Consider the following 27,514-nt stretch of genomic DNA (forward strand, 5'->3'; position numbering starts at 1 on the left):
GGCGCCTTCAATTGCCCATGTGCCCTCTGGTCTGGTGTGAAGTGTTTAGGAAAAGGAGAGCATCTCACACTGGGAGGTATTGACAGTGGTACTTTCCAGTGACTTGTGACACAAGTGCCTGGTTAGGGGGATTGTATTAGTCCGTTTTCAAGCTGCTGATAAAGACATACCTGAGACTGGGCAATGTGCAAAAGAAAGAGGTTTAATTGGACTTACAGTTCCACATGGCTGGGGAGGACTCACAATCATGGAGGAAAGCAAGGAGGAGCAAGTCACGTCTTACGTGGATGGCGGCAGGCAAAAAGAGGGTTTGTGCAGGGAAACTCCCCCCACCCTGTCCTTTTTTTTTTTTTTTTTTTTTTTAAACCATCAGATCTCTTGAGACTCATTCACTATCACAAGAACAGTGCAGGAAGGACTTGCCCCCATAATTCAGTCACCTCCCACCAGATCCCTCCCACAACATGTGGGAATTCAAGATGAGATTTGGGTGGGATTGCAGCCAAACCATATCAGGAATTGACAGATTATATTAATTTGCTTCAACTAGACTAATAGATAATGGGCAAGAGGCTTTATAAAACACCTACCAAGAAACCTCAGCTTTTGATCATGCTGATCTAGCAGGCCCAAGTAGACCCCCGGACAGTGATCAAGTTGACATTTCCTTTGCTTGCAAAAGGAGCCCTTCATTAGTTACTCTATGAGTTAGAACACTGAGGAGTTCATCAGATTGGACAGAAGTTGGTCAAAACGATGAACAAACTTCCAAAAGACAATTTAAAATGGAAATCTCTATTGACTCTCACTGGCCTACATCTTTGAAATGAGATGGAAGACGGCTGCAGGTGGCTTTTGTGCCACAGTAAAGTGTGCGTCTTATTTTGGGGCAAAGTTCTCAAAAGAATTGTCAAACACAAATAAGAGTGGCATGCTTTTTGTCATAAACAGTCAAATGATCCACATTTTCTGGTCTTTTCTGAGATGGCAGGATGTTGTTGGCCATACACAGTTAAAGATGACATTTTAACAAAGATTGAGGAAATCACTGCTTCTCAAAGGAACCTTATGCTATGGAAAGAACATTTTTTAAAATAGATGTTTTTGGAAATGTTTCAACTATTATGTGATTTTGTAGCTTAAAAAAAAAAATGATGGTGAGTGCATTATCTACACACTCTACTCCGTAAAGTTCAAAAATCTGGAAACAGAACTTTGTCAGCTGTGTGAGAAACTTCCAAATGAAGAGATCAAGGGAGTTTCAGACTCATTTGTTAAAAATATGAAAATGCAACTGCTTTCAGTTTGCAAAATCATCCGTTGACGTTAGGGAAGATGAAACTTTACCAGCCAAATGTCAGCAAAAACCTTGGCATGCTTGTCAGATGGAATTGAAGAATGAATATTATGACTTCGTAAATACTGCCAATGACATTTTTCTTCCATTAGAATCTGTGTCTCTTACGGAGGTGTATTTTTGGTTATGGCAGACATGAAAGTAAAGTCTGGAAATAAGCTCAACCCAAAACCAGATCTTCAAATCACTGTATAACAAAGTGTTATGTCAAGGTTTTCAATAACTGTGAATAATATTAAATCATCTTGTTTTTGCGAAAAAAGAAAAAAAATCCAATTTCTGTATCTTGAGAGCAAGGTTATTCATTTAACTAGTGTTTTAAAATTTATTAGTCTGGAGTTGCATGTAGAATTCCTATATTTCAGGATGTTATCTATTTATGCTTTCTATATTTGTTTTAATAAACTTGTCAGAGATTTGTTGTTTATTGCTTTTGTTTTGGAGAACTAGCTCTTTCAAGTTATCTGTTTTCTAATTCACTGCTTTCATTATTTCCTGTTTTTTTCCATTTTCTTAATTTATTTTGTTGTTATTTTTTAACTAAGAAGTTAGCATTGAGGACTTAGTTTTTTTCTTCTTTAAGATAAAGAGAACGTTTAAATAACAAAACTTTCTTTCTGAATGCTCCTTTGCTACACTCTGATTTTTTAAAATAAGTATTATTTTTATTATTTTAAATAATAAGTGTTGTTGCCATTTTCTTTACTTTAAAGATAGCCTGTAATTATAACTTTAATTTAAACATTGACCTAGGAGATATTTTGGGGAATGTAATAAAATTTTCAATTTTAGCTTCTATTCTATTTTTAAATTTTTTTTTATTTCCATAGGTTTTTAGGGAAGAGGTGGTGTTTGGTTACATAAATTCTTTAGTGGTGATTTGTGAGATTTGGGTGCACGCATCACCCGAGCAGTATACACTGAAAGTATTGACTTTTATTATTGTCTCACTTATATTCAACTATGGTAGACCAACTTTTGAAATACCTATGCTGAAGTTTGCTCTGTGGTCTTATATCTGATAATTTGACGGATCTCTGGGGGACACACACACACACACACAAACGCACACATTAAATTAGCCTTCATAGCACAATACCCACTTTTCTTCATATCCTTTTTGTTTCTATTTTTTATCCAGGTAATTTATCAGAGGCTTAGAGGGTGTCTTTAAAGACTTCAACAATTTTTTTTTTTTTTTTGAGACGGAGCCTCGCTCTGTCGCTCAGGCTGTAATGCAGTGGCCGGATCTCAGCTCACTGCAAGCTCCGCCTCCCGGGTTCATGCCATTCTCCTGCCTCAGCCTCCCGAGTAGCTGGGACTACAGGCGCCCGCCACCTCGCCCGGCTAGTTTTTTGTATTTTTTAGTAGAGACGGGGTTTCACCGTGTTAGCCAGGATGGTCTCGATCTCCTGACCTCGTGATCCACCCGTCTCGGCCTCCCAAAGTGCTGGGATTACAGGCTTGAGCCACCACGCCTGGCCGACTTCAACAATTTTAAAAAATTATGTATGTATGTATGTATGTATGTATTACTTTTTTAGAGACAGAGTCTTGCTTTGTCGTCCCGGCTGGAGTGCAGTGGCAACATCATGCTCACTGCAGCCTTGACTTCCTGGGCTCAAACGATCCTCCCACCTCAGTCTCCCAAGTAGCTGAGGCTACAGGTGCGCACCACCATGCCAGGCTATTTCTAAATTTTTCATAGAGATGAGGTTTTGCCATGTTGCCCAGGCTGGTCTGGAACTCCTGGCCTCAAGTTATCCTCCTGCCTCAACCTCCCAAAGTGTGGAGATTATGGGTGTGAGCCACTGTGCCCAGCCAGTTTTTCTTTACATTTAAATTATTTTTACTTTACAGTGCTATGATACGGTACATAGAAGTTTATGACTCATATGCTATCATTTTGAATTTTACCCTCAAACATAAAATGACCATCATCCTTCACTTGTACTTCACTGTACTTCAGTGTTTTTTAGTATGAATTGTTTGAAGTGAGAACTTTATTTTCTGTTACATTTGATTTAAAATATTGCCTCATGATTTACTTCGTAAACTTCTCTACTTATTTTAAGTGATCCTTTCAAGGTGGCAGGAGGTGGAGATAGTGTTGTTTTTGTGGCTGCTTCTAGAGGAACCTTCAGAAGCCGTTATTACTCTGAAGGAAACTGAATCTCATTTTGTTTTTTTGTGAGGTGCTCTGTCGCCCAGGCTGGAGTGCAGTGGTGTGGTCTCGGCTCACTGCAGCCTCCGCCTCCCAGATTCAAGTGATCCTCCTGCCTCAGCCTCCCGAGTAACTGGCATTACAGGTCCACACCATGATGCCTGGCTAATTTTTGTATTTTTTAAGTGGAGATGGCGTTTTGCCGTGTTGGCCAGGCTGGTCTCAAACTCCAGATCTCAAAGGATCTGCCTGCCTTGGCCTCCCAAAGTGCTGGGATTACAGGTGTGAGCCACCATGCTTGACCAGTAACCTGTATTTTCTACCTGAATGCTCGGAGCATTTCTCCTTATCCTTGAAGTTCGAAATTGTCACTTGGAGATCTACCTCTGTCAGTGTCTTAAGCTAACATGGGTGCTTTTTTTGCTATCAACATAGAAATGCAGAATAAAATAGAAAAAAATATTAAACGTGTCACTGTGCTGGTCATCTGCCTGCTTTCTTATGGATTTATCTGCCTTTTTCTCCTACTGGGCATGGTAGGGCTTGATGTTTGCAAACTACATTTCCAGATTCCCTGGCAATAGGCTGCTGACTGATTTGGCCAAAGGGAGGCACCAGCAGGAAATGAAAAGGCGGCAAAAAGAGATAGGCTGGGGTATTTTCCCCATCTCGATCTGCTTTTGACAAATGTCAAAGCCAGCAGTGGCTATGTCTTTTCAGTGGTTCTTGCTTTGAATCTTGGCAGAGCAAAGCCTTTCCATCTCTCCTTTTAGTTCCTATTGGGCAGCCCCTACCACGGTGCTAGATCCTTTAGGGAAACTCAACTTTGAGGCTCTGATAGTACCACCCTCTCCCTACGTCCTTTCAGGTTGGGGGTGGGAATACGTTGCTGCCATCTCTAATCTCTGCTAAGTATCTCTGTTTGGCTTTTCCACCCTTCCAACAACTTAGTAGATGGCTGTTTTAAATCCTCCTGTTGAACGGCCTGATATAGGCTCTGTTTTCCTGGCTAAGCTCTGATGAATAAAATCAGTTAGTTTGGAAAGAAAGGAAGGAATGGGAAACTCAGAGCCCAGGGACATAAGCATAGGAGTGGGTACCACTCAACAGCAGGAACCTCCCTGTCCCCCAGAAAGCTCTGGTGATGGGGTTTTAATGTTCATGCAGAGACAAAAGATGTGGTCTTGGAATGGCACAGGCAGGAAACAGGAAATGAGACTCCGGTTTCCCAGTCCCCTGAAATTCATGGACTAAATATTTATGTTTCCCCAAAAGTCATATGTTGAATTTTTTTTTCTTTTTTTGAGATGGTGTATTGCTCTGTTGCCCAAGCTGGAGTGCAGGGGCGCGATCTTGGTTCACTGTGACCTCCACCTCCCGGGTTCAAGTGATTCTCCTGCCTCAGCCTCCCAAGTAGCTGGGATGACAGGCATGCACCACCATGCCCAGCTAATTTTTGTATTTTTAGTAGAGACAGGATTTCACCATGTTGGCCAGGCTGGTCTCGAACTCCTGACCACAAGTGATCCACCTGCCTTGGCCTCCCAAAGTGCTGGGATTACAGACACGAGCCACCACACCTGACCATATGTTGAAATTCTTATTGCCAATGTGGTGGTATTAGCAGATAGGGCCTTTGAGAGGGATTAGGTCATAATATAGTGAGCCACTCATCTCTTAAAGGCCCTATCTGCTAATGAGTGAGAGGTGGAGGCCTCATTCGCTAATGAGGTGGAATCCTCATGAATGTCCTCTTATAAGGGGACAAAGAGACCAGAGCTCTCTTTGCCGTCCACCTCATGGGGACACAATGAGTAGAGGGCCACCTGTAGACCAGGAAGAGGGTCTTCATCAAGAATTTGATCAAGCTGGCACCCTGATTTTGGCCTTCCAGGCTTGAGAACCATCAGAAACAAATGTTTGTTGTTTAAGCCACATACTCTGTTTTATTAGGTTGGTGCAAGAGTAATTGCGGTTTTTGCCGTTAAAAGTAATGGCAAAGAACGCCGGGCGCGGTGGCTCAAGCCTGTAATCCCAGCACTTTGGGAGGCTGAGACGGGCGGATCATAAGGTCAGGAGATCGAGACCATCCTGGCTAACACGGTGAAACCCCGTCTCTACTAAAAAATACAAAAAACTAGCCGGGCGAGGTGGCGGGCGCCTGTGGTCCCAGCTACTCCGGAGGCTGAGGCAGGAGAATGGCGTAAACCCGGGAGACGGAGCTTGCAGTGAGCTGAGATCCGGCCACTGCACTCCAGCCTGGGCGACAGAGCCAGACTCAGTCTCCACAAATAAAAAAAAAAAAAAAAAAAAAAAAAGTAATGGCAAAGAGTAATGGTTGGTGTAAGAGTAATGGCAATAACTGCTATTACTCTCGCACAACCTAATAGCAACTTACTATTCATGGATGGAATGTTTGTGTTTCCCCAAAAGTCATATGTTGAAATTCTTTTTGAGACGGAGTATTGCTCTGTTGCCCAGGCTGGAGTGCAGTGGCCCTATCTGCTAATACTGTCACATTGGCAATAAGAATTTCAACATGTGGTCGGGCACGGTGGCTCATGCCTGTAATTCCAGCACTTTGGGAGGCCAAGGCAGGTGGATCACTTGAGGTCAGGAGTTCGAGACCAGCCTGGCCAACATGGTGAAATTCTGTCTCTACTAAAAATACAAAAATTAGCCGAGCATGGTGGTGCATGCCTGTCATCCCAGCAACTTGGGAGGCTGAGGCAGGAGAATCATTTGAATCTGGGAGGTGGAGGTTACAGTTTTCACTTACAAGTGGGAGCTAGATTCAGTCTCACCACTGGCCCAGCAAAGTAGCAGTGATGCTTATTTCTTCCCAGAGCAATGGCTGCCAAAGACAGATGCTACAGTGACAAATCAAAACTCTAAGCCAGTGTTCCAGGGGATGCGCTGTCCAAATGTACACTACCTGTGTGGTGCAGGATTCTAAGTTAGGGAATTTATCTAATTACTGCTTCCAAACTGGTGAGACGCCCTGTGTGATGGACGGGGATCTCTGTGAACTTGGAACTCCAATGGGAAAGCGTCACCTGTTGTAAAGGTTACTGGGGTTCCTCCCCTCAACAATGACAGGCCGCACTGGGAAACAGTTTGTCACCTAGGAAAATCAGGGTAGTACAAAAAGAGGATTAGTGCCTTCAGAAATGGAAATTATAGAATGACATTCTGAAGAAAAATATGAAATAAGTCAGTTAGAAATGGTTAAAAGGGCCAGGCGCGGTGGCTCACACCTGTAATCCCAGCACTTTGGGATGCTAAGGTGGGCAGATCACTTGAGGCAGGAGTTCGAGACCATCCTGGACAACATGGTGAAATCCTGTCTCTACTAAAAATACAAAAATTAGCCAGGCATGGTGGTGCACATCTGTAATCTCAGCTACTTGGGATGCTGAAGCAGGAGAATTGCTTGAATCTGGGAGGCGGAGCTTGCAGTGAGCTCACATTGCACCACTGCACTCCAGCCTGGGTGACAGAGCGAGACTCTGTCTCAAAAAAAATTTTTAAAAATGGTTAAAAGGTGAAAGAAAGTATAAGAATCATAATGAAAGATTCATACTCAGTGAAAAATAAGAGGTGTGTTTATAAAAGAACCAAAGTAAACTTTTGGAAATGGAAAATATAGTCATTTAAATAAAAAATTCAGCAGACAGGTTCAACCACAATTCAGTAAAAACTGAAAAGAGAAATTGTAAATTTGCAAATAATTTGAGGAGATTACTTCTGAGATACACAGAGAGGTAAAAATGTGAACAATTAAAAGAGTTTAAGGAACATGGACAATACTATGAGGTATCAGTCAAGACTTAGTTCAAGAACCAGCAACCACTCTGGGTATTTTAAGCAGGCAGGGATTTAATATGAGGGATTTGATGCTTGTGTAATTGTTCAAGGGTTGAAGGAGTGGATTTTAGGTGGTGGTCCGGCATGACTTCCAGAATAATTCAAAGCCAACTCTCCAGGAGAGTTTCTACCACTGAGGCTGCCACTGCAGTATGTTGTCCCTGCAACATTCTCTTGACTTCCCAACATTTGGAGAATGGTCCCCTAGAGCTGTGATCTGGGGATTCAGAAGCCATTGCTACCACCCCCATAGCTGCTTTGTCACAGCCAAGAAACTGGAGTGTGAACAATGGAATGTTGCTGCAGGAAAATGTCATGTTTTCATGTCTTCTTTTCTGTAGAAAGTCACACATGGCAAGGAAACAGTGACATGCTGGAGCCAGCTCATACTGGCTTGTGAGAACCCACTTTTACATTCTGAAGGATTTTGTGAGGTGATTTTTAAATGCATCTTTTTTTTTTTTTTTTTTTTTTTTTGAGACAGGGTCTCATTCTCTGTTACCCAGGCTGGAGTACAGGGGTTTAGCTCACTGCAGCCTTGAACTTCTGGGCTCAAGCAATCCTCCTACCTCAGCCTCCCGAGTAGCTAGGACTACAGGCACATACCACCATGCCCGGCTAATTGTTTTATTTTTTGTAGAGATGAGGTCTTGCTATGTTGCCCAGTCTGGTCTTGAACTCCTGGCTCCCACCTTGGCATCCCAAAGTGCTGGGATTACAGGTGTGAGCCACCACACTCAGCCTATGCGTTCATTCTTAAAAATGGAATATAAACTTACCATGAAATAAATTAAAAAATCAAGGTAATAAATATTTAAAATTCATCACTTCCTAATCGTTTTGCTACATTTTACTATTATTTGTGATTTTGTGGTTAATGTAGTCTTGTGTGTGTGTGTGTGTGTGTGTGTGTGTGTGTGGCGGAGATGCTGCGTGGCGGTATGCTGATATACTGCTGTACATCTCTTTCCAAATCCATGTTTAGTGGCACATGTTGGGAGCTTGGAATTGGCCCTTGTGGGAATATTTACACCATGAAAATGGAAAACACTACACATCAAGACTGCTTCTTTTTGAGAGCGAGTGCTAAACATTTACCAGTATACCACTGCCTTCACCTCATGTCTATATTGCAAATTTTGTGTAAGAGCTTTTGAATATTAGAACTAACTTTCATCCCGAACCTTAGTAGCAAGAGAGTCTGGAAAATAGTTATTGGCTTCCCAGCTTCCTTGGTCAGATGAACTATGAATAGCTTTTGGGTGAACCAGTCAAGAGAATCTAGCTTGAACAGAGAGGTCCAACGTACATCTAGTAAGAGCTTATGAAAAAGAAAATGAAGAGATTTGGAGAGTGCCTATATCTGAAAACATAATGACTTAGAATTGTCCAGAATGAGTATGAATAGGTGAACAGCAAGTATACCTATAGATTTCTCATCAGAAACAAAACATTTTCTGAGTGCTAAGAAAATCGTTAATTTATAATTCTCTACTAGGTTAACCTTTGTAATTCAAATGAAGTTGAAATAAAGACTTTTTAAGACAAAGACTTAGAAAGCTTGCCATTTATAGCCCCTTATTTACATTTACACGTCACTGAAAAAGAAATTGAATCTGGAACGAAAGAGTAGCCTGCAAGAACGAGTGATGAGCAGAAAATTGGCAAACTTGTGGAAAAGTTTAGATAAGCATCGGTTGTAAGAAACAATAATACTGACTAATTTTGGAGGAAAAGGGGTTAAAAATAAGATTGAAATTAGACACTGGACAATAACATAGAAGGACAAAGCAGTGCAAAAATTATAAACAATCCAATACATAAAGATGAAAAGCACACTTGTAGCAGAAGAAATTGAATGGGCAAAAGCCATACAAAAAGATGCTTAAGCTAGCAGTCAAGGAAATCCAATTAAAAATGAAACAGTCTGCTAATACCAAGTTTTGGCAAGGCTATCAGGGAAATTGACACACTCCTAGACTAATGGTGGATCTGTAAATTGTCACAATCACTAAGGTGGTTTTAAAACACATCTAAACATTCTCTGATACTCCATTTTTCAAAAGGTGGAGTCTAATTCCTTTCCCCCTAAGTGTTGGCTGTATTCAGTGACACAGTTCTAATGAAAATAATGTGGCAGAAGTGACGGTGTGTGTTTTCCAAGACCAAGTCATAAGAGTCCCTGATCCTGTCTCTTTGATCACTTGCTTGGGGTGATCCAGCTCCCCTATGGAGAGACCCACAAGAAAGTGAGACCTTTTGTGAACATCTCTTTCCAAATCCATGTTTAGTGGCATCATGTTGGCAACCATGTGAGTGCTCCCAACTTACATGAACAAAGAGCTATGTGAGTGCGCCATCTTGAAAATGGATCCTCCAGCCCCGGTCAGGCCTTCTGATGATGGTGGCCCCAGTCAGTGTCTTGACTGCAATCAGAGAGGACTCCTTGAGCCAGAACCACCCAGCTAAGCAGCTCCTGATTCTGACCCACAGAACCTGAGATAATAAATATTTATTTTAAGCCACAAAGTTCAGGGGTAATTTATTATATATCAATAAATAACTATTATATACTAATAAATAACCCAATCACTTTGGAGTGCAATTTCACTAAATCCAATAAAGGTAAAGATTTGCATACTCAACAAGCAGGTAGTATTTTATTTAGGTATGCAGTTCAGAGAACTACAAAGAGACACATGGGGATATTCATTGCAGCACACTTTTCCATCAATTGTGTAATTTATACAATTGGGTATTTGTACAATGGAAAACTGTTGAGCAGTTAAAAATTAATTAACTAGGTGTATGTGTATGGATTTAGATAGATCCCAGAAAGCCAATATAGAGTGAACCATGCAGGTTGCAAAAGCGTATGGAAGGTGTAATATCATTTACGTAAATTTAAAGATAGACACAGCAATAATACAATATATTCTATATAGTTACATCAAAATGTGGACAAATTTAAAAGCATGGACAGGAAGGATATGTTCCACCTCCAGAATAGAGTTGTCACTGTGGAGGGAGGGAAGTGAAGGAATAGAGTAGGTGGTAAGGGTTTCAGTGTAGTATGTTATTTCTTTAAAAAAAATCTAAGCAAAGAAGGCAAAATATCATTAAATCTGGGTGGTGGGTACATGGGTGCATTATGGTATGTGCTAAAATTTCTGTTTCTTTGAAATACTCTTCATTGCCATTAATGCAGATTTTCATTCTGTTACTGTTTTTGGATTTCTCCTTTGTTGGCAAGTGTCTGCACCTTTTCCAAACTGGCTTACCTCTCAGCTTATTGCCTTTTCTTTTTGTCTTGACATCTCTTCTTCTCACTCTGATATTTCTTTATGAATTTGCATCCCTATGTCATAGACACCTTGCTGAAAAGTTTAGGTCATAAAACAGAAAGTTTGTAAAATTGTCCTTTCTTGTATTATAGCATTGTTGCCAATAGGCTTTTGCTCTACTTCTTCTTGAAAGTTCTTCCTTCTCTAATGATGCAGAATTTTTACACAGAACTACTACGTTAATGTTTTTGCTTACTCATTCTTGTCTGATTTGAGATCTGTCCAAACCCAGTGTTTGCCAACTGGCATGCCCCTGCAGGATTTTAGCAAGGGAATAAAACTGTTTTATAAGCGCTTAGCCAAATGTCCAGGGTCTAGCTGGCCTTTGTCGAGAGCATCTTTGCTGGAGTAAGATGAGATCTTCTTGTCCCCACCACGTAGCTCTTGAACTGAGAGGAGGAGATATATATTTCTGGGTTATTCGAGGCCTTCTGCAGTTTTTTTCCTTTCTGAAGCAATGCTTGAAAAATCATGATCCCCATAGGTCGTTACTCCTGGGGTCCTTCTCACCAACACCTGTGCCTTGCAGCCAATTTCTCATCTTCATGTACAGGGTTCATGTCTCAGACTTTCCATTTCTAGCCACCTTGCATACTGGGAGTTATGATCCATGAGTAGCTGGAGGAAAAAGGTTGTTGCTTCACAGTGGCGGAAAGGTCAGTGGTGGGATTTGACCTTGGCTGCTTGAATAAAGCAATTCCAACACAGTCAGAAGGGTGATTGCCTGCTGTTCTCATTGGTCAAGGCTGCACCACTGATTATTCGTCGTTCTAATCCTAACTGTAATGATTTTATGGAAGCTTCTTCCATACCCTGGCATTGGTGTCGTTGAGAATATCACTATTTTGGTGTGCTTTCGTGGTTGTTTTTACAGGAATTTGGCAAAGGCTCTATCAGGGCTGGTTAGGCTCTTTAACCTTTAGCATGCAAGATCAATATTGCCCCTCGTATGTCTGGTAATTGTAGGACGTGGATTGCCGTCAAGTCTGCAAGAGATGCCATGTACTTCTCCAGCACCCTATAGAGAGCTCAGGAATCAACTGAAGTCTTTCAACTTCTTTCAGAAGTCCATCTAAGACTTTTAAGAAGTCTTAAGCTCTTTGGAAAAGTTTCAGGGACAAGTTAAGATGCATTTCTCCAAATGGTTTTCTTCCTCTCTCTGTGGTTCATTATCACAAATCTATACAACATAAATTAAATACTTTAGAGCTGTGCTTCTCAAACTATTTGTGAGGAAGGACCAGTTTTAATTTTTTTTTTTTTTTTTTTTTTAGTTTCCAGTCTTGTGTAGACTGATACTTTAAAAAAATACGGTAAGAAAGAATTACCAGGAAAAATAAAAGAAGCAAAAATATACAAAAATCAAGTCCACTGGTCACGTGCTTAGAAGTTGGGGCAATGCTCTAAATTGGTATTTCAATGCTTTCTCTCAATTCTTGTACTTATCTCACTGCAGACCAGCAACAAATGGTGTGCAATTGGCAGTGGTCTATAGACCACACTTTGAGTAGTACTGCTTTAGAAGCCCTGCAGAACACTCAGGGCTTTGCTCAGAATAATATACTACCCTCATGCAATGTGCCTGGGTCTTTGGTACTGTAGAGGAAAAAAAAAAGAAGGTATATTAATGTGGGTTCTCCAAAGATACAGAATCTATCTATCTATCTATCTATCTATCTATCTATCTATCTATCATCCATCAATCATCTATCACGTATCTCTATTTTTCTATCTATCAATCATCCATCAATCATCTATCATGTATCTCTATTTTTCTATCTATCTATCTATCTATCTATCTATCTATCTATCTATCTATCTATCTATCTGTATCACTTTAAAGAGATTTATCGTAAGGAATTAGCTCATGCAGCTACAGACTCTGAAAATTCCACAGTCAGCTGTCAGCAAGCTGAAGACCCAAGAGAGCTGACGGTATAGTTCTAGTCTGGTTTGAAGACCTGAGAATCAGATAGTGAAAAGCTCCAGTCCAAGTCTGAGTTCAAGGGCAGAATAAGACGGATGTCCCAGCTTGAAGACAGTTTGAAGAACAAATTCTTTCTTACTCAGTGTGTTCATTCCATGTAAGCCTATTCATTCTATTCATTACTGGATGAGACCCACCCACACTGGAGAGGAGAATCTGCTTTACTCAGGCTACCAGTTCAAAAGTTAACCTAATCCAGCAACACCCTCACAGACACTTCCAGAATAATGTTCAACCAAATATCTGGGCACCCATGGCCCAGTCAAGTTGACACATAAAATTGACCATCACAAAAGGGCATCATTTCAAGTTAATGTGAATGACGCTCTTTAGTTATTTAATTAATTTTTTTATAGACAAGGTCTCCCTCTGTTGCCCAGGCTGGGGGGCAGTGGCAAGATCATAGTTCACTGCAGCCTCAAGCTCCTGGGCTCAAGTGATCTTCATATCTCAGCCTCCTGAGTAGCAGGGACTATAGGCATACACCACCATGCTTGACTAATTTTTCAAATTTTTTTCTAGAGATACAGTCTTACCATATTGCCCAGACTAGTCTTGAACTCCTAGCCTCAAGTGATCTTCCAGCATCAGCCTCCCAAAATGCTGAGATTACAGGTGTTAGCCACCATACATGGCCTCTTTAGTATATTACTCTGTCAAGAAATGTACCAGTTCCTTGACCCCATTAACAGGAACCATCCCTTTTGGTTTTAACCTCTCAATATCTTTTCTTTGATATGACCATTTAGCCAGCCTTCCTGGCACCCAGAAAATGGACTCTTCTTTGGCTCTGGCAGTTTCCATTCAAGTAGCCCCTTCTGCATGATACTGCCAGAGCTTGCTGACACCATTCAGCACTGGAACCCGCTGGTGCTTTGCTGCTCACATCTGATCCCTCAGCACAGTGGTTTACATGCCAGCCTCTCCCTGAAGCTTGCCCTTTGTCAGGTCTCACTGACCCTCCTTTGTAATCCAGTATGTAATCCAGGCATCAATCTAATTCGTCCATGACTTCTTGTTGCCCCTGCATCCTGCTTCATATAATCCTTAGCAAATAATTACTGGTGATACTCACTGAGCAGATGCCTGGTGCTAAGTACAGTGCTTTCCGTATTGTATCTTTTTAGAGTCAGAGTCTTGCTCTGTCACTTAGGCTGGAGTACAGTGCTGTGATCATAGCTCCCTGAAGTCTCAAATTACTGTACCCAAATGATCCTCCCACTTCAGCCTCCCGAGTAGCTATGACTGCATGTGTGTACCACTGTGCCCAGCTAATTAATTAATTAATTAATTATTATTATTATTATTTTTGTCTGTGTAGAGACAGGGTCTTGCTCTGTTGTCCAGGCTGGTCTGGAAATCTTGACATCAAGTGATCCTCCCGCCTTGGCCTCCCAAAGTGCTGGGATTACAGATGTGAGCCACCATGCCTGGCTGTTTATCTTATTTAATATTTACAACAGTACTGTTCTCTTCAGTATGTATTAAAACCCTAGTTTTACAGAAGAGGAGACAGGCTGACAGAGGTCAAGCAACTTATTTACCTAGCTAATAAGGGCAGAGGTAGGATTAAAATCTAACACTGTTTTTGACTAGAAAGTGCTGTTTTTTTTTTTTTTTTTTTTTTTTGGAGGTGGAGTTTCCCTCTATGACCCAGGCTGGAGTGTGGTGACACAATCTCAGCTCATTGCAACCTCCACTCCCAGGTTCAAGTGATCCTCATACCTCAGCCTTCCAAGTAGCTGGGATTACAGGCACCTGCCACCGCACCTGGCTAATATTTGTATTTTTAGTAAAGATGGGGTTTCACCATGTTGTCTAGGCTGGTTTCCAACTGCTGCCTTCACCTCCCAAAGTGCTGGGATTACAGGCATGAGCCACTGCACCCAGCCAGTGCTTAACCATGAAACCACTCTGCCTGTCTTAGTTTCTACTGCTGTAACAAATACCTTAGATTAGCTAATTTATAAACAACAGAAATTCATTTCCTACAGTTCTAGAAGTTGGGAAGTCCAAGATCAAGACATCTATAGATTTTGCCTCTGGCGAGGGCTGCTCTTGGCTTCCAATATGGTGCTTTGTTGCTGCATTTTCACATGGTGGAAGGCAGAAAGACAAAAGGGCCTTGCTAGTTCCTTCCAGCCCTTTTATAATGGTATTAATCCCATCCATGAGGGGAGGAACGCTCATGGACCTAATCAGCTTCTAAAGGCTCCATCTCTTAATACTATCACATTAGAGTCTTAGGTTCCAGTGTATGAATTATTGGGGGCCACATTCAGTCAGACCATATCACTGGCTTACATAAAATACAGAAAGATTGTTTTCATGACAGTCGCTTAAATATTTCACAATGAGTGAAACTGCTGTTGCAAATATTTATTTATTTTTGTTTGTTGCCCTGTATAGAAGGATCCATCTTCAAGTTTTAGTTTCAGGACAAGATTTGTCTTTGCTTGAACTTATATATTTCTCTCCCCTTAGCCAAGGAGAGAATCTTAAAGCTTGGGTTTCCCTAGGCAGCTTGGAGTGAAATTTAGTCCTTAATTGCAGCAGCTGTTTTTAGCTTATTTAGGATAATGTTCTTCCCTTTCTTGAACATGACTTTATATATCTATATGGATGGTTCAATTGCACGTTTTCTTTCCCACTAGACTTTGAGCTTTTTGAATTCAGAGACTAAATGAACTGAATGTGTACCTAATTTTGTAAGCTGCCTTTTTTTTTTCAGAAGCAAATTATGTTGGTATATCAAGTGGGATTCAGTTGTGACCAGTTTTCTTTGCAAAGTACTCAACATTTATTCTGTGGCTGAACTGGGGCGTGGGTTGGGTATGTTTGCTTGAATATAACATCCTTATTATGACTGTAAAATTTTGTGTAACGAATCCAAAGCCGCAGACAACCAGGTAAAAGGTGACAATAGGAAGATATTTATAAAATGCTGAGAAACTAGAGTGATGCATGGTGGAATGGAAGGAATGCTTTTTGTACTGACCTTAGTGGGTCTTGTTCCAGGTAGCAAATTAGATAAGAACACAGCAGGTGTCTTTCCATGCTTCTGAAGACTTAAACATTGGTTAAGATAGCAGCTGGTGAGGCTCATCTAGTGAGGCTTAGCTAACAAATTGGATAATATCAGAGCAGGTGTCTTCCCATGTTTATGAAGACTTAAACATGTTAAGATAACAGCTGGTGAGGCTCACTGCGTGTAGGACTGGTGCTGAGGGTGAAGTTGAAATCACACAAGAAGTGTTAGCCAGGGTTGACATCTCATTTTCTGGACCATGGATGTCTCAGTCTGTTTTGTGCTGCTATAACAGAGTACCTGAGACTGGGTTGTTTACAAAGAGCAAAGATTTGTTTCTTACAGCTCTGCAGGCTGGGAAGTCCAAGGGCAAGAGTCCTCCATCTTCCAGGGGCCTTCTTGCTGTGTTGTCCTGTAGCACAAGAGGAAGAGAGCATGAGTGTTATTAGAGAATGAAAGAGACAGAGAAGGGAAAGAGGCTGAATTCATTTTTTTTTTTTTTTTTTGAGACACTCTTGTTGCCCAGGCTGGAGAGCAATGGTGCGGTTTCAGCTCACTGCAACCTCTGCTTCCTGGGTTCAAGCAGTTCTTCTGCCTCAGCCTCCCGAGTAGCTGGGATTACAGGTGTGCACTACCACGCCCAGCTAATTTTTTGTATTTTTAGTAGAGATGGGGTTTCACCATGTTGGCTAGGCTGGTCTCGAACTTCTGACCTCAGGTGATCTACCTGCCTAGGTCTCCTAAAGTGCTGGGATTACAGGCATGAGCCACTGCAGCCAACTGAACTCATCCCTTTATCAGGAACTCACTCCTGTGATAGGTAACCTACACCTGCAATAACAGCATTCATTCTGCCCTCATGACCTACTCACCTCTCAGAGGTCCCACCTCTCGACACTGTAGCATTGGGGATTAAGTTTCTGACACATAAAATTTGGGGGAGACATTCACATTATGGCAGTGGGTATCAGTCCATACTCAAATGACCATGACACACAGTCCCAAGAAATCAGGATTGGCCTTAAGGAAAAGGTAGAGTAGTCTTAATTCATATATGCGATTCTCCCTTTTAAAGCTTTTTCGTCTGAAAATTAACTTGGAGAAGAAAGGAGGTGGTCATCAAAGTGTTCTTCCAGAGAAAGATTCTTGTATTCTGTTTAAATATCAGGATAGATTTGGGAACATCTGACTTGTAACTAGCTGAAGATGTACCCCTTATAATTGGCAAATGCATGTGCCCTTTGTAATCAGTATCATGCCATTTGCGATTGTCCTGTGGATGTACATGTTGTTAGCCATGGAAAGAGTTAAGGGCGAAGGGATGGGTTGCAAGCTGACAGTTGGTTCTTGCCTCAGCCATGTGTCTGTTTTACTTTTTGGGGTCCCGAGCATTTGGGAGAGTTGTCCCAGTTGTTGTGATGAGCAAAAAGCACCTTTGATAGAAATAGAGAAACCAGGAAGTGTAGCCTACTTTGTAGGAAGATAATTAATTCATTTTTAGACGTTTTGAGTTTGCAATGAGGGTTTGACATCCGGGTGGAAATGTCTGGCGCTTAGCTGGGGCTGCTTAATGGAAATAGCATGTAGGATGCTGGAGTTCTAGAACAACTTCTGTCACTAACTGGCTTTGTGCTCCTGGTTAAACCTTTTAATTTTCAGGGGTTTCACCGGTTGAGTGCTGCCCAGTTTACCTTCCAGAAGCTCTGATACAAAGGTGTTCTCTACCCACTCCTTGTGATTGACTCCCTGTGCTTCCTGCCTGTTGGCCCTAATTCTGCTCAGAGGTTTATCCATACTCTTAATCCCCCTTGCTAGATGGGGAAGCAGAATATGAAGCATTTGGCGTCTTGTTCAAAGTCATGGAGAGCATCATTGGACAAGTTGGGCCAGGAGCTGTGCTCTTTCTGCTTTAGAGATGATCATCTTCCCAGCTGCCTTTCCTCTTTCTTGTCTTTGCTTGTTCTTCCATTCTCTTCCATTGTCTTTGCTGTCCTTTTATCTCACATCTCTTTTTTCATAGCCTTGACCCTCCAGTCAGTCTTGCATTAGTGGAAACTTCTAAGCCCCACTGATGACCATCTGGGTGCAGGAGCTTTTTTCTATTGGTCTAAAAGGATGCTTTAAATTTGTGTGAGAGTGCTGGAAGCAGCTTCATTGTGGGACACCTGAAGGCTGCCACGCCCCTTTGCAGCAGGGCAGGTGTGATTAGCATTTCAGAATGTGTGTGATTAGCATTTTAGAATGTGTGTGCTCACACACCACTCATGTAAGCAGCATCTGCATCTTAACCAGGCTTGGCAGCTGCTTCTTGAGATGCAGACCATTGCATGTACTTACTTAGAGCTTGGGCATTTCCTACCTGTTTTGAGTGCTGTGTGAGTGCGACGTCTGTATTATCTGGGAGAAATGAGACACTTGGATCTCTGCTTGATCACAGCCAAGACATGTAGTCCCTGGGCATGCCAACACTTCTGGGATTCTCAGTCCTTTCTTACAAGCATCAAGTGAGAATTTATCAGGCCAAGGAAAGGAGTCAAGGGTGTTGCCATTTGCATAAAGAGATAGTTTCATGGTAATGTGGTGTGCCATGATTAACAAGGACAACATGGTTCAAATTCATAATTAAATGGGGAAAATGAAGTAAGATGCACAGTGAAGAAATGGGAAGAACCTGAGTTCCTTTGGAAATTGCTCAGGTCATTGGGACCCTGGAAATATCCTGACTTTCCCACTAGAAATATTGTTATTTTTACAATGACACCGGCCATCTGAAAATCAGATGGTCCTTTAAGAAAGGAAAGGAAGAATGAATGATGATGTCTTTCTTTTCCCCTCCCCTGTTCTCTTTTGGGCAGGGAAAAGATGCCGTTCCACCATGTGACCGCTGGCTTGTTGTACAAGGGGAATTACCTCAACCGATCACTCTCTGCTGGCAGTGACAGCGAACAGCTGGCTAATATCTCCGTGGAGGAGCTCGATGGTAAGGAGCCTACCCTGTTTGGGGGGTTGTCCCCCCTCCCAGGGAGGTGTTTGTGGCTATTCTGAAGCTCAATTGAATGCCCTGGACTTTGGCTACTCTTTGGCAGTTGTGGCCAAGTGTAACCATGGCGTGATGGGAAAGAGTTCAGAGACAAAATTTTACCCAAGTGACTTCTGTGTGTGTGTGTGGGACAGATCTGATAGCCTGAACAATCTATGGTGGATATTTCGGTTTTCTTGGATATTGACTAGGGGGATAGCCTTCACCTCTCTTAAAATGTGTTTTCCAGTTTCCGGAGTCTTTATCACCAATGGAATTGTCTTGTTTCTATGTTGTCACCAACAATAGAGTCCATCTGCAGGGGAGATGTTAATGGCTGTCTCTTGACTTCTGGCCATGGTGCTTTGAATCCTGCCTGAATCGGAATCATCTGGAAGCTCTGTCTAGGTGGCAATGGATAGCAATTATTTTAATTGCCTCTGTTTCTTTGTAACACAGTACAGCCCTAACTGCTCAAGGCAGGAGTTAGGGATGGACATAAACCTGGGAACGTGATGACTAAATTCATCCTAGGACTGTGTCTCAGTGTATCTTGGATAAACCAATCCTCTAATTAAAAAAAATTAAAAATAGGAAAAACAAGTTTTTTTTTTTTTTTTTCTTCCTGGAATAGAGAATTAGGTTGATTTAGCCTGATGTTTTTACCTAGGTACTGCATCTGCTGAGGTCAAACCAGAATCAGTTTTCCCCAGTGTTTTTGAATACTTTGTTGCTTGTAATAATACCATTTTAAAGCACAAGGTTTAAATTTACTTTCTCAAGTAGAGAAGTAAAAATTACCCCAGATGGCCCACATATTTGCTTTTAAGTGTAATGGTTCAAATCAATGTGCTTTGTATGTGCACATTAGGGAGCCTCATTTCTCCCAGAAGGCAGGTGGAGGACATTTAACTCTGAGACAGTGAAGCCAAACTTGCTTCACAACAGGCAGGAGGTGAGGGAGGTGAAGGGGAGAGGCCATTGAATAGCTTCTCTTTCTGTCATCATTTTGCTTGTGTGCTTATTTAAATGCTTGCTTATTTACATAAATGAGGAGGGAGGCAGCAGAGGATGTGGCCCTGGTAGGCTGGGTCCAAGGAGAGTCTGGGGGATGTTTGAAGAAGTGTAGTGATGGGGGCAGAGTCAAGATTCCTAGGGATAGCAGCTGCTTAGTGTGGTCTGGACAAAGACTGGTGGTCTGAGAGGAGATCAGGGACCCTTACATCTTCTGGTCTTCAGTTGAGCAAAAGGTATGCTGATATAGGACACAGAAGTGGGAAATTGAGCTCTGACCTCCTCCAGAGTGAGCCCATAAAGGCGACCACAGATCAGGCTGAGGTTGCCCTTGGGTGGTATCTTGGTCTGTTCAGGCTGCTTTAACAAGACACCATAGACTAGGTGGCTCATAAAGAACAGAAATTTATTTTTCACAGTTTGGGAGGTTTGGAAGTCTAAGATCAAGGTGCCAGTAGATTTGATGTCTGGGGAGGGCCACTTTCTGATTCATAGATGTCACCTTCTTGCTATGTCCTCAGATGGTGGAGAGAGTGAATAAGTTCTTTTGGGCCTTGAGTATATAAGGGCACTGTCTTAGTCTGCTTTGTGTTGCTATAACAACATAGTACGTTCTGGGTAATTTATACAGAAAAGAAGTATATTTGGCTGATGGTTCTGAAGACTGGGAAGTCCAAGTGCATAGCACCGGTATTTGGTGAGGGCCTTCATGCTGTTTCATCCCGTGACAGAAGGTGGAAAGGCGAGAGAGGGTAAGAACAAGAAAGCCAGAGAGGACTAAACTCACTTTTATAATAATCCATGCTCTGGATAATGAACTTCCCCCTGAGATAATGACATTAATCCATTCATGAGGGCAGATCTTTCATAGTCTAATCACATCTTAACCATCTCGCCTCTTAGCACTGTCAATGCCAATTAAATGTCAATGTGAGATTTGGAAGGGACATTCAAACCATAGCAGGCACTAATCCCATTCATGAGGGCTTTTCCCTCCTAATCACCTCCTGAAAGACCTCACTTCTTAATGACATCACGTTGTTGATTAGGTTTCCACATATGCATTTTGGGGGGACCCAAACATTCAGCTCATAGGAGGTGTGTTTGGGAGGTGAAGTGAGGCCCTGGCTTTTCCTACCTATGGGAGTCTTCAATGTGAATGGATATTAGGGCAGGTGGTGCATTAATGTGGGGTGGATGTTTGCTTGTGTTTATTTGAGTAGATCCCTGAGGCTCAGTCATCAGTTAGCAGGAGGGACTGGGAGTCCCCCATGCATGCAGGACCCACTGAGTGGCCCTGGCTGAGAACTGGGTAACGCTATCTATATGTTTTGGAGAATTCTTTAAGAGGTTAAAAATCACTAACCAAATGGAGTTTGGAAATCATCCATGGCTTCCCATATTCTCCCCACTTCCTGCTTCCCAACTTTGCCATGAATGATTAGGAGATGATTTCTCTGTGACTTCTCAGCGCAATGGCTTTTTTTCACTGTTAAATTCAATCTCTGCTAAGGCAACTGTTCAGGGCCACTGTGGAGGTGCATGGCTTTTCAAGAGGGCTGCTGGCTGGATTTCAATCCTCCTCTCCCTACTTGGGTGCCCTGCTGAAATTGCCCTCCACTTTCTTGGCCAAACAGAAAAGCATATAAACTTGCTATTTTAATCAGGCAAAGGCAGCTTGAGAAGGACTGAAATGCACTTTTTCAGTATGTAGATTAGTAGGAGTAATTCTAAGAGCCCTCCAAGCCCAGGCTGGCAGCCTGAGCATTGGCAACCTTGGGGTATTTTATTGAGTGAAGTGGGGGCTTTGTAAAGGCCCGAGATTGGCTGGGTGAAGATGCCATGTTTGTCCTTCAGGAGGGTAATCCAGGCTCTCAACCTGGGGAAGGGCCATTTATTTTCTGACGGAAGATTCATTCCACTTATTTATTTAGTTTTTGCCAAGGTGAACACTGAGTTATGACCGCTCCTCGTTTATTACAAGTATCTCGGGGCTCCGGGCAGTACAGTGCAGATGTGTTTGGAGTTTAGAGCAGGCACGCAGGGTCTGGAAACCAACTGGCTTGAATCAATTCAGATGACTATAGATTGGTCTTGGGGAAGTCAGTTTCCAGGGCAGTTTGCTTGCTGTTCTCTCAGGCTGCTTCATGGCATGGTGACCCTAAAGTTCTGCTGGTTGGGGGCACTCATTTACCCTCAGAAGACAGGTGGTGCTGCGCTGGGAGGTTGATGTGTTGGACACTGATGAACATCGCAGCATCCTTTGTGGTCTGGCCGCCTTGAGCATAGGCATTAGTTGGGTGCTATCCTTATCTGCTCTCTACCTCTCCACCCTGTAGTCACTGCAGCTTTCTGCTTGTGAATGGCTACACTTTCCCCACCTGTTCGTGTTTATCACCAATGATGGAAAATCCCTTTCCTCCAGTGTAAGGGCCAAAGGCATGCACTTCATGAATGGTTATGCTCTGAAAACAGGCATGAAAAGGACCACTTGCCATGCAGGTCATTTTCAACTGCAGTTCCCTTCTGGAAAGTTCCTATTTCTTCTCTTTAAACAAAGCTCAGGAGGGAAACATGCAAAGCTGAATCAAAATGATCAAAGTTGGGAATCACCCAACCAAACTCACTGAAGGTGGATTGATGGAGAGTCATTCATTCATTCATCCATTTTTATTCATTCGTTAAAAGGATGTTTAGTAGGTGGAGGAGGAAATGCCTTCTAGGTAGTAGAGGAAAATCAAATAAGCATAATATTCATTGCCTCTTTCCAAGGAGCTTACATCTATCCAGGAAGTTTATGCATATACCAGATTTATTAGCAACATCTTATACTTTTAGAGTGCATTATAAGGAATTCTATTAGATATATGCAGTGTGATTGTTGAATAGTTTTCTTAATGCTATTTATTGAATAATCTCATGATGCTTTTTTTTTTTTTTTTGAGACAACAGAGTCTCACTCTGTCACCCAAGCTGGAGTGCAGTGGCACGATCTTTGCTCACTGCAACCTCTATCTCCCAGGTTCAAGCTATTCTCCTGTCTCAGCCCCCCAAGTAGCTGGGATTACAGGCATGTACCGCCACACCTGACTAATTTTTGTATTTTTAGTAGAGACAGGGTTTCACCAGGTTGGCCAGGCTGGTATTGAACTCCTGACCTCAAGTGATCCACCCACCTTGGCCTCCCAAAGTGCTGGAATTACAGTTGGGAGCCTCTGTGCTTGGCCTTGTAATGCTATCTTAATCTTAAACTAAATTCACCTCCATCTGAAGTTTACCTGTTTCCTTTAATATATAATTTCCATTGTATATAAATATATCTTAATTTATTTTCCTATTTTATTCTCAATGGACATTTGGGTTGTTTCCAGTTTGTATTAGGAAATAGCTATTAGCCATCTTCCAGTTTGTGAAAATCTCTTCTGTTTCTGGTCATAAATTATTTATATATATATTCATAATAAAAGTCTTTTTCTCCAAGTCTTCCAGATGACAGTACCTTTCTTTTGCATGAAATTTTTTTGTGTATAATTTATATTGCTTTTTTCTATTGTGTTTTGTAACTCAACACTATGACTTTTTTTGTAGGCTCAGTATTTGTCAGTAAACAAGGTGTATAAAGAGTCTAGCTTTGGCCAGGCACAGTAGCTCATGCCTGTAATCCCAGCACTTTGGGAGGCTGAGGCAGGAAGATCACGTGAGGCCAGGAGTTGGAAACCAGCCTGGGCAACATAGGGAGACCCTGTCTCTACAAAAAATTAGCTGGATGTGGTGGTGCATGCCTATATTCCCTGCCACTTGGGAGGCTGAGGATTGCCTGAGCCCAGGAGTTTGAGGCTACTGTGGGCTATGATTGTACCACTGCACTTGCACTTGAGCCTTGATGACAAAGAAAGACCCTGTCTCTAGGGGGAAAAAAAAAAAAAAGAATCTTGCCTTCTTCACTTTATCCCAAACCTGAGATAATATTCCCCCCCCCCCCCCCCCCTTTTTTTTTTTTTTTGAAACGGAGTCTCGCTCTGTCGCCCAGGCTGGAGTGCGATGGTGCAATCTTGGTTCACTGCAACCTCCGCCTCCTGGGTTCAAGCGATTCTCCTGCCTCAGCCTCCTGAGTAGCTGGGATTACAGGTGCATGCCACCACGCCCAGCTAATTTTTGTATTTTTTAGTAGAGATGGGGTTTCACCATGTTAGTCAGGCTGGTCTCGAACTCCTGACCTCGTGATCCACCCGCCTTGGCCTCCCAAAGTGCTGGGATTACAGGTGTGAGCCACTGCGCCTGGCCTCCCCTTTTTATCCTTAGTCTGGTGAGAGATTGATATGCATGCCGTCTCCAGTTTCCAGAAGACATTCATGTAGCCAATGGCTCTGGGCAGAGGCGGGGGGTCTCAATGGTCTTTCCTGCTGTCTTTGCTCCCTATGCTACAGAATTCCCCATCTCTGTTGTTTGTTCTTCCCCTCTCCTTCTCTCCTTCTCTCCAAACTACTCTTGTACATTCAGTCATCCTAGGAATATTTTGGCTTTCACCTGTGCTGTATAGATAACCCAGGATGCGACATACCAACCCATGGCTGCAGTTAAGTTGTGTTCCCCAAATGAGCTTAAAAAAGGGTGCTGCTGAAGTGGGCTTGGGTTGAGGAATAGACTCCCATGGAAAACAGTTGCTGTGAAGTAGGGAGTGACTGCATGATTTGCTGTCAATGTATTGTGGTGAGTCAGTCTTCCTTCCTTATGTGCCACTGTAGTTCCAAGTGTGGGTGGAAATGGTGTCTCTCCAATTTCATTGGTGGGGCAATTAGAAAAAATTCTCAGCCTCTCACATGTGTGCATGTCTCAAAATTAATATTTCTCTTTCTTTCTTTCTCTCTCTCTCTCTCCCCCCACCCTCTCCCTTTCCTCCATTCCTCCTTCATTCCTTCTTTTTTTCTCTTTTTCTTGAGACAGAGTCTGGCTCTGTCGCCCAGGTTGGAGTGCAGTGGTGTGCTCTTGGCTCACTGCAACCTCCACCTCCTGGGTTCAAGTGATTCTCTGACTCTAGCCTCCCAAGTAGCTGGTACTACAGGCGTGCACCACCACACCCAGCTAATTATTGTATTTTTAGTAGAGATGGAGTTTTGCCATGTTGGCCAGGCTGGTCTCGAACTTCTGACCTCAGGTGGTCCACTTGCCTCGGCCTCCCAAAGTGCTGAAATTACAGGCATGAGCCAACACAGCTGGCCTCAAACTTAATATTTATACTGATACACTCTTCTGCGTATTGTAGTGGGTATTTTCATTTGAGTATGGGAACAGACATACCAGACTGCCATCCTTGGAACCTGGGGTTCCATTTTAGTAGTTGACCAGTGTCACTTCGACTATTCCAGAGTCACTGCTCTCCTGCAGCTCAGTTTTCTCTAGGAGCCCCTATTTGCCTCCTCTAGATGACTTTTTTTAAAAAAAATTTTTGACAGAATCTCGCTGTGTCACCCAGGGTGGAGTGCAGTGGCATGATCTCAGCTCACTGCAACCTCTGCCTCCTGGGTTCAAGCGATTCTTCTGCCTCAGCCTCCCAAGTAGCTGGGATTACAGGCGCCTGCCATCATGCCCAGCTAAATTTTGTATTTTTAGTAGAAACGGGGTTTCACCATGTTGGCCAGGCTAGTTTTGAATTCCTGACCTCAGGTTATCTGCCTACTTCAGCCTCCAAAGTGCTGGGATTATAGGCGTGAACCACCATGACTGGTCTAGATGACTTTTAATGTTTATTCAGGACTTTCTTCAGCCTCTGGCACTGTTGTTCACACCTTTGTTTTTGCAGTCCATCACTGCCTTGGTACTCATGTCATTACCTAGTTCCCCTCCTTCCTCGTTTCTACGTATTTGTCATCTCCGCATTCATTGTGTACCGCTCATCCCCTGCCTGCTGAAAAATGTTTTTTTTTTTTGTTTGTTTGTTTTTTTAAAAAAAGGCAGGCACAGTGGCTCACTACTCACGAGGTCGAGGAGGGAGGATTGCTTGAGCCAAGGAAGTAAGGCTGTAGTGAGCTATGATCGTGCTACTGCACTCCCTCAGAAAAAAGAAAACAAAAATAATTTTTTAAAAAAAGAATGGAAAACAGATATTTGCCATGCATTCCTAAACCTCTATAGATTTGAAATTTTTAAAAAAGATTAAAGAAATATGAGGCACACTCTTGTCTCCTGGGGTTGGTTTTTGTTGCCGTCTGCCTGGGCATCTACATGCTGATGACCTCAAGATCTATTATCTCCAGTCCTGCTTCTCTCTTGGATTTTAGACCTAGTACCTGTAGTCCTGTGCAGGTGTCTCACAAGTCCCTTAAACTCCAAATATCTAAAGCCAAAATGGATTTTCTTTATTCTTGAAAACTGCCCCTTGTCTGGGATTTTTCCCAGGAAATTATATTGCCAGTCAGCCACAGCAGTCATCTGGGAATCATCTTTGTTATCTCTTGGTCCTTACATACAATTGTGAGCCCCACATATCTTGACCTCTCTACGTATTGTATAACTCTTCCTTCCTCTCTGATCACACTGGTATTGCCTCGGGTCAGGTTTCCACTTCCTAGACAACAGCATTCACTAGAACTGATCTTGTTGGGTTTCATCTGTGATCCACCTACATGTCAGTTCAGTTCGATATCATTGGAGGGATGCTACTCAAATGCACACCTAGTTAGGTTATTCCTTGGCTTAGAACTTCTTGTTTTGTTTGTTTTATAAGACAGTGTCTTGCTCTGTTGCCCAGGCTGGCATGCAGAGGCACAAACATGGCTCACTGTAGCATCGACCTCCTGATCTCAAGCCCAGGCTGGCGTGCAGAGGCACAAACATGGCTCACTGTAGCATCGACCTCCTGATCTCAAGCAATCCTCCTGCCTCAGCCTCCCAAATAGATGGGACTACAGGTGTGGGTCACCACACCTGCTAAATTAAAAAAAAATTTTTTTTTAGAGATGGGGTCTCACTATGTTGCCCAGGCTGGTCTTGAACTCCAGGGCTAACGTAATCCTCCCACCTCATTCTCCCAAAGTGCTGGGATTACAGGCATGAGCCACCACACCCAGCCTTGGCTTATAACTTTTATCTTCTTTTTTTGTATATATATACATATATATATATTTTTAATATCTCTTTAGTTTTAAAAAATTCAAATCCACAGAGGTTTTTGGAAAGTACAGTGAGTATTTGTATATCCTTCACTTATTTATTATTTTTTAGAATTTATTTATTTAGGTTTTTCAGGCAGGGTCTCGCATTGTCACCCTGGTGAGTTCAGTGGTGCCATCAAAGCTCACTGCAGTCTTGATCTCCTGGGCTCAAGTGATCCTCTTGCCTCAGCCTCCCAAGTAGTTGGGATTGTAGGCATGAAGCATTGTGCCTGGCTTACTTTTTAACATTTTTCAGCATTTAGGTTTTTTTTTTTTTCTCCTCTCTCTCAACACACACACAGACACACACACACACACACACACGGAAACACACACAATTTTTTTTCAAATCTGGAATTTTTATTTGGTTCTTTTTTACAGTTTTCATTTCTTTGGTGAGATACTCCATCTGTTTAATCATTAAAACAATAGTTTTCTTTAATTCTTTGAATATACTTTCCTATGTTTATAGTAGCTCTTTAAAGTTCTATGTGCTAAATCCAACATCAAGGCTCTAGGCCATCCTGGGATTGGTTTTTATGGACTTTTTAAAAATACTGTGGTCAGATTTTCTTGTTTCTTT

At 42.3% G+C, this 27,514-nt stretch overlaps 1 protein-coding gene across 6 annotated transcripts in view; it reads left to right on the forward strand.

The window, feature by feature from the left end:
- The window catches only part of CALN1 (calneuron 1), a 662,369-nt gene that overhangs the window by 152,472 nt on the left and 482,383 nt on the right, over window positions 1-27,514 (forward strand). For all 6 annotated transcript variants that reach the window (XM_031665448.1, XM_031665450.1, XM_031665452.1 and 3 more), the window contains one exon: window positions 18,603-18,727. In XM_031665448.1, the coding sequence (XP_031521308.1) occupies window positions 18,603-18,727 (125 nt within the window). The remainder of the gene's footprint in view (window positions 1-18,602; window positions 18,728-27,514) is intronic.

This window comes from Papio anubis, chromosome 4, assembly GCF_008728515.1.
Source record: "Papio anubis isolate 15944 chromosome 4, Panubis1.0, whole genome shotgun sequence".
NCBI lineage: Eukaryota > Metazoa > Chordata > Mammalia > Primates > Cercopithecidae > Papio > Papio anubis.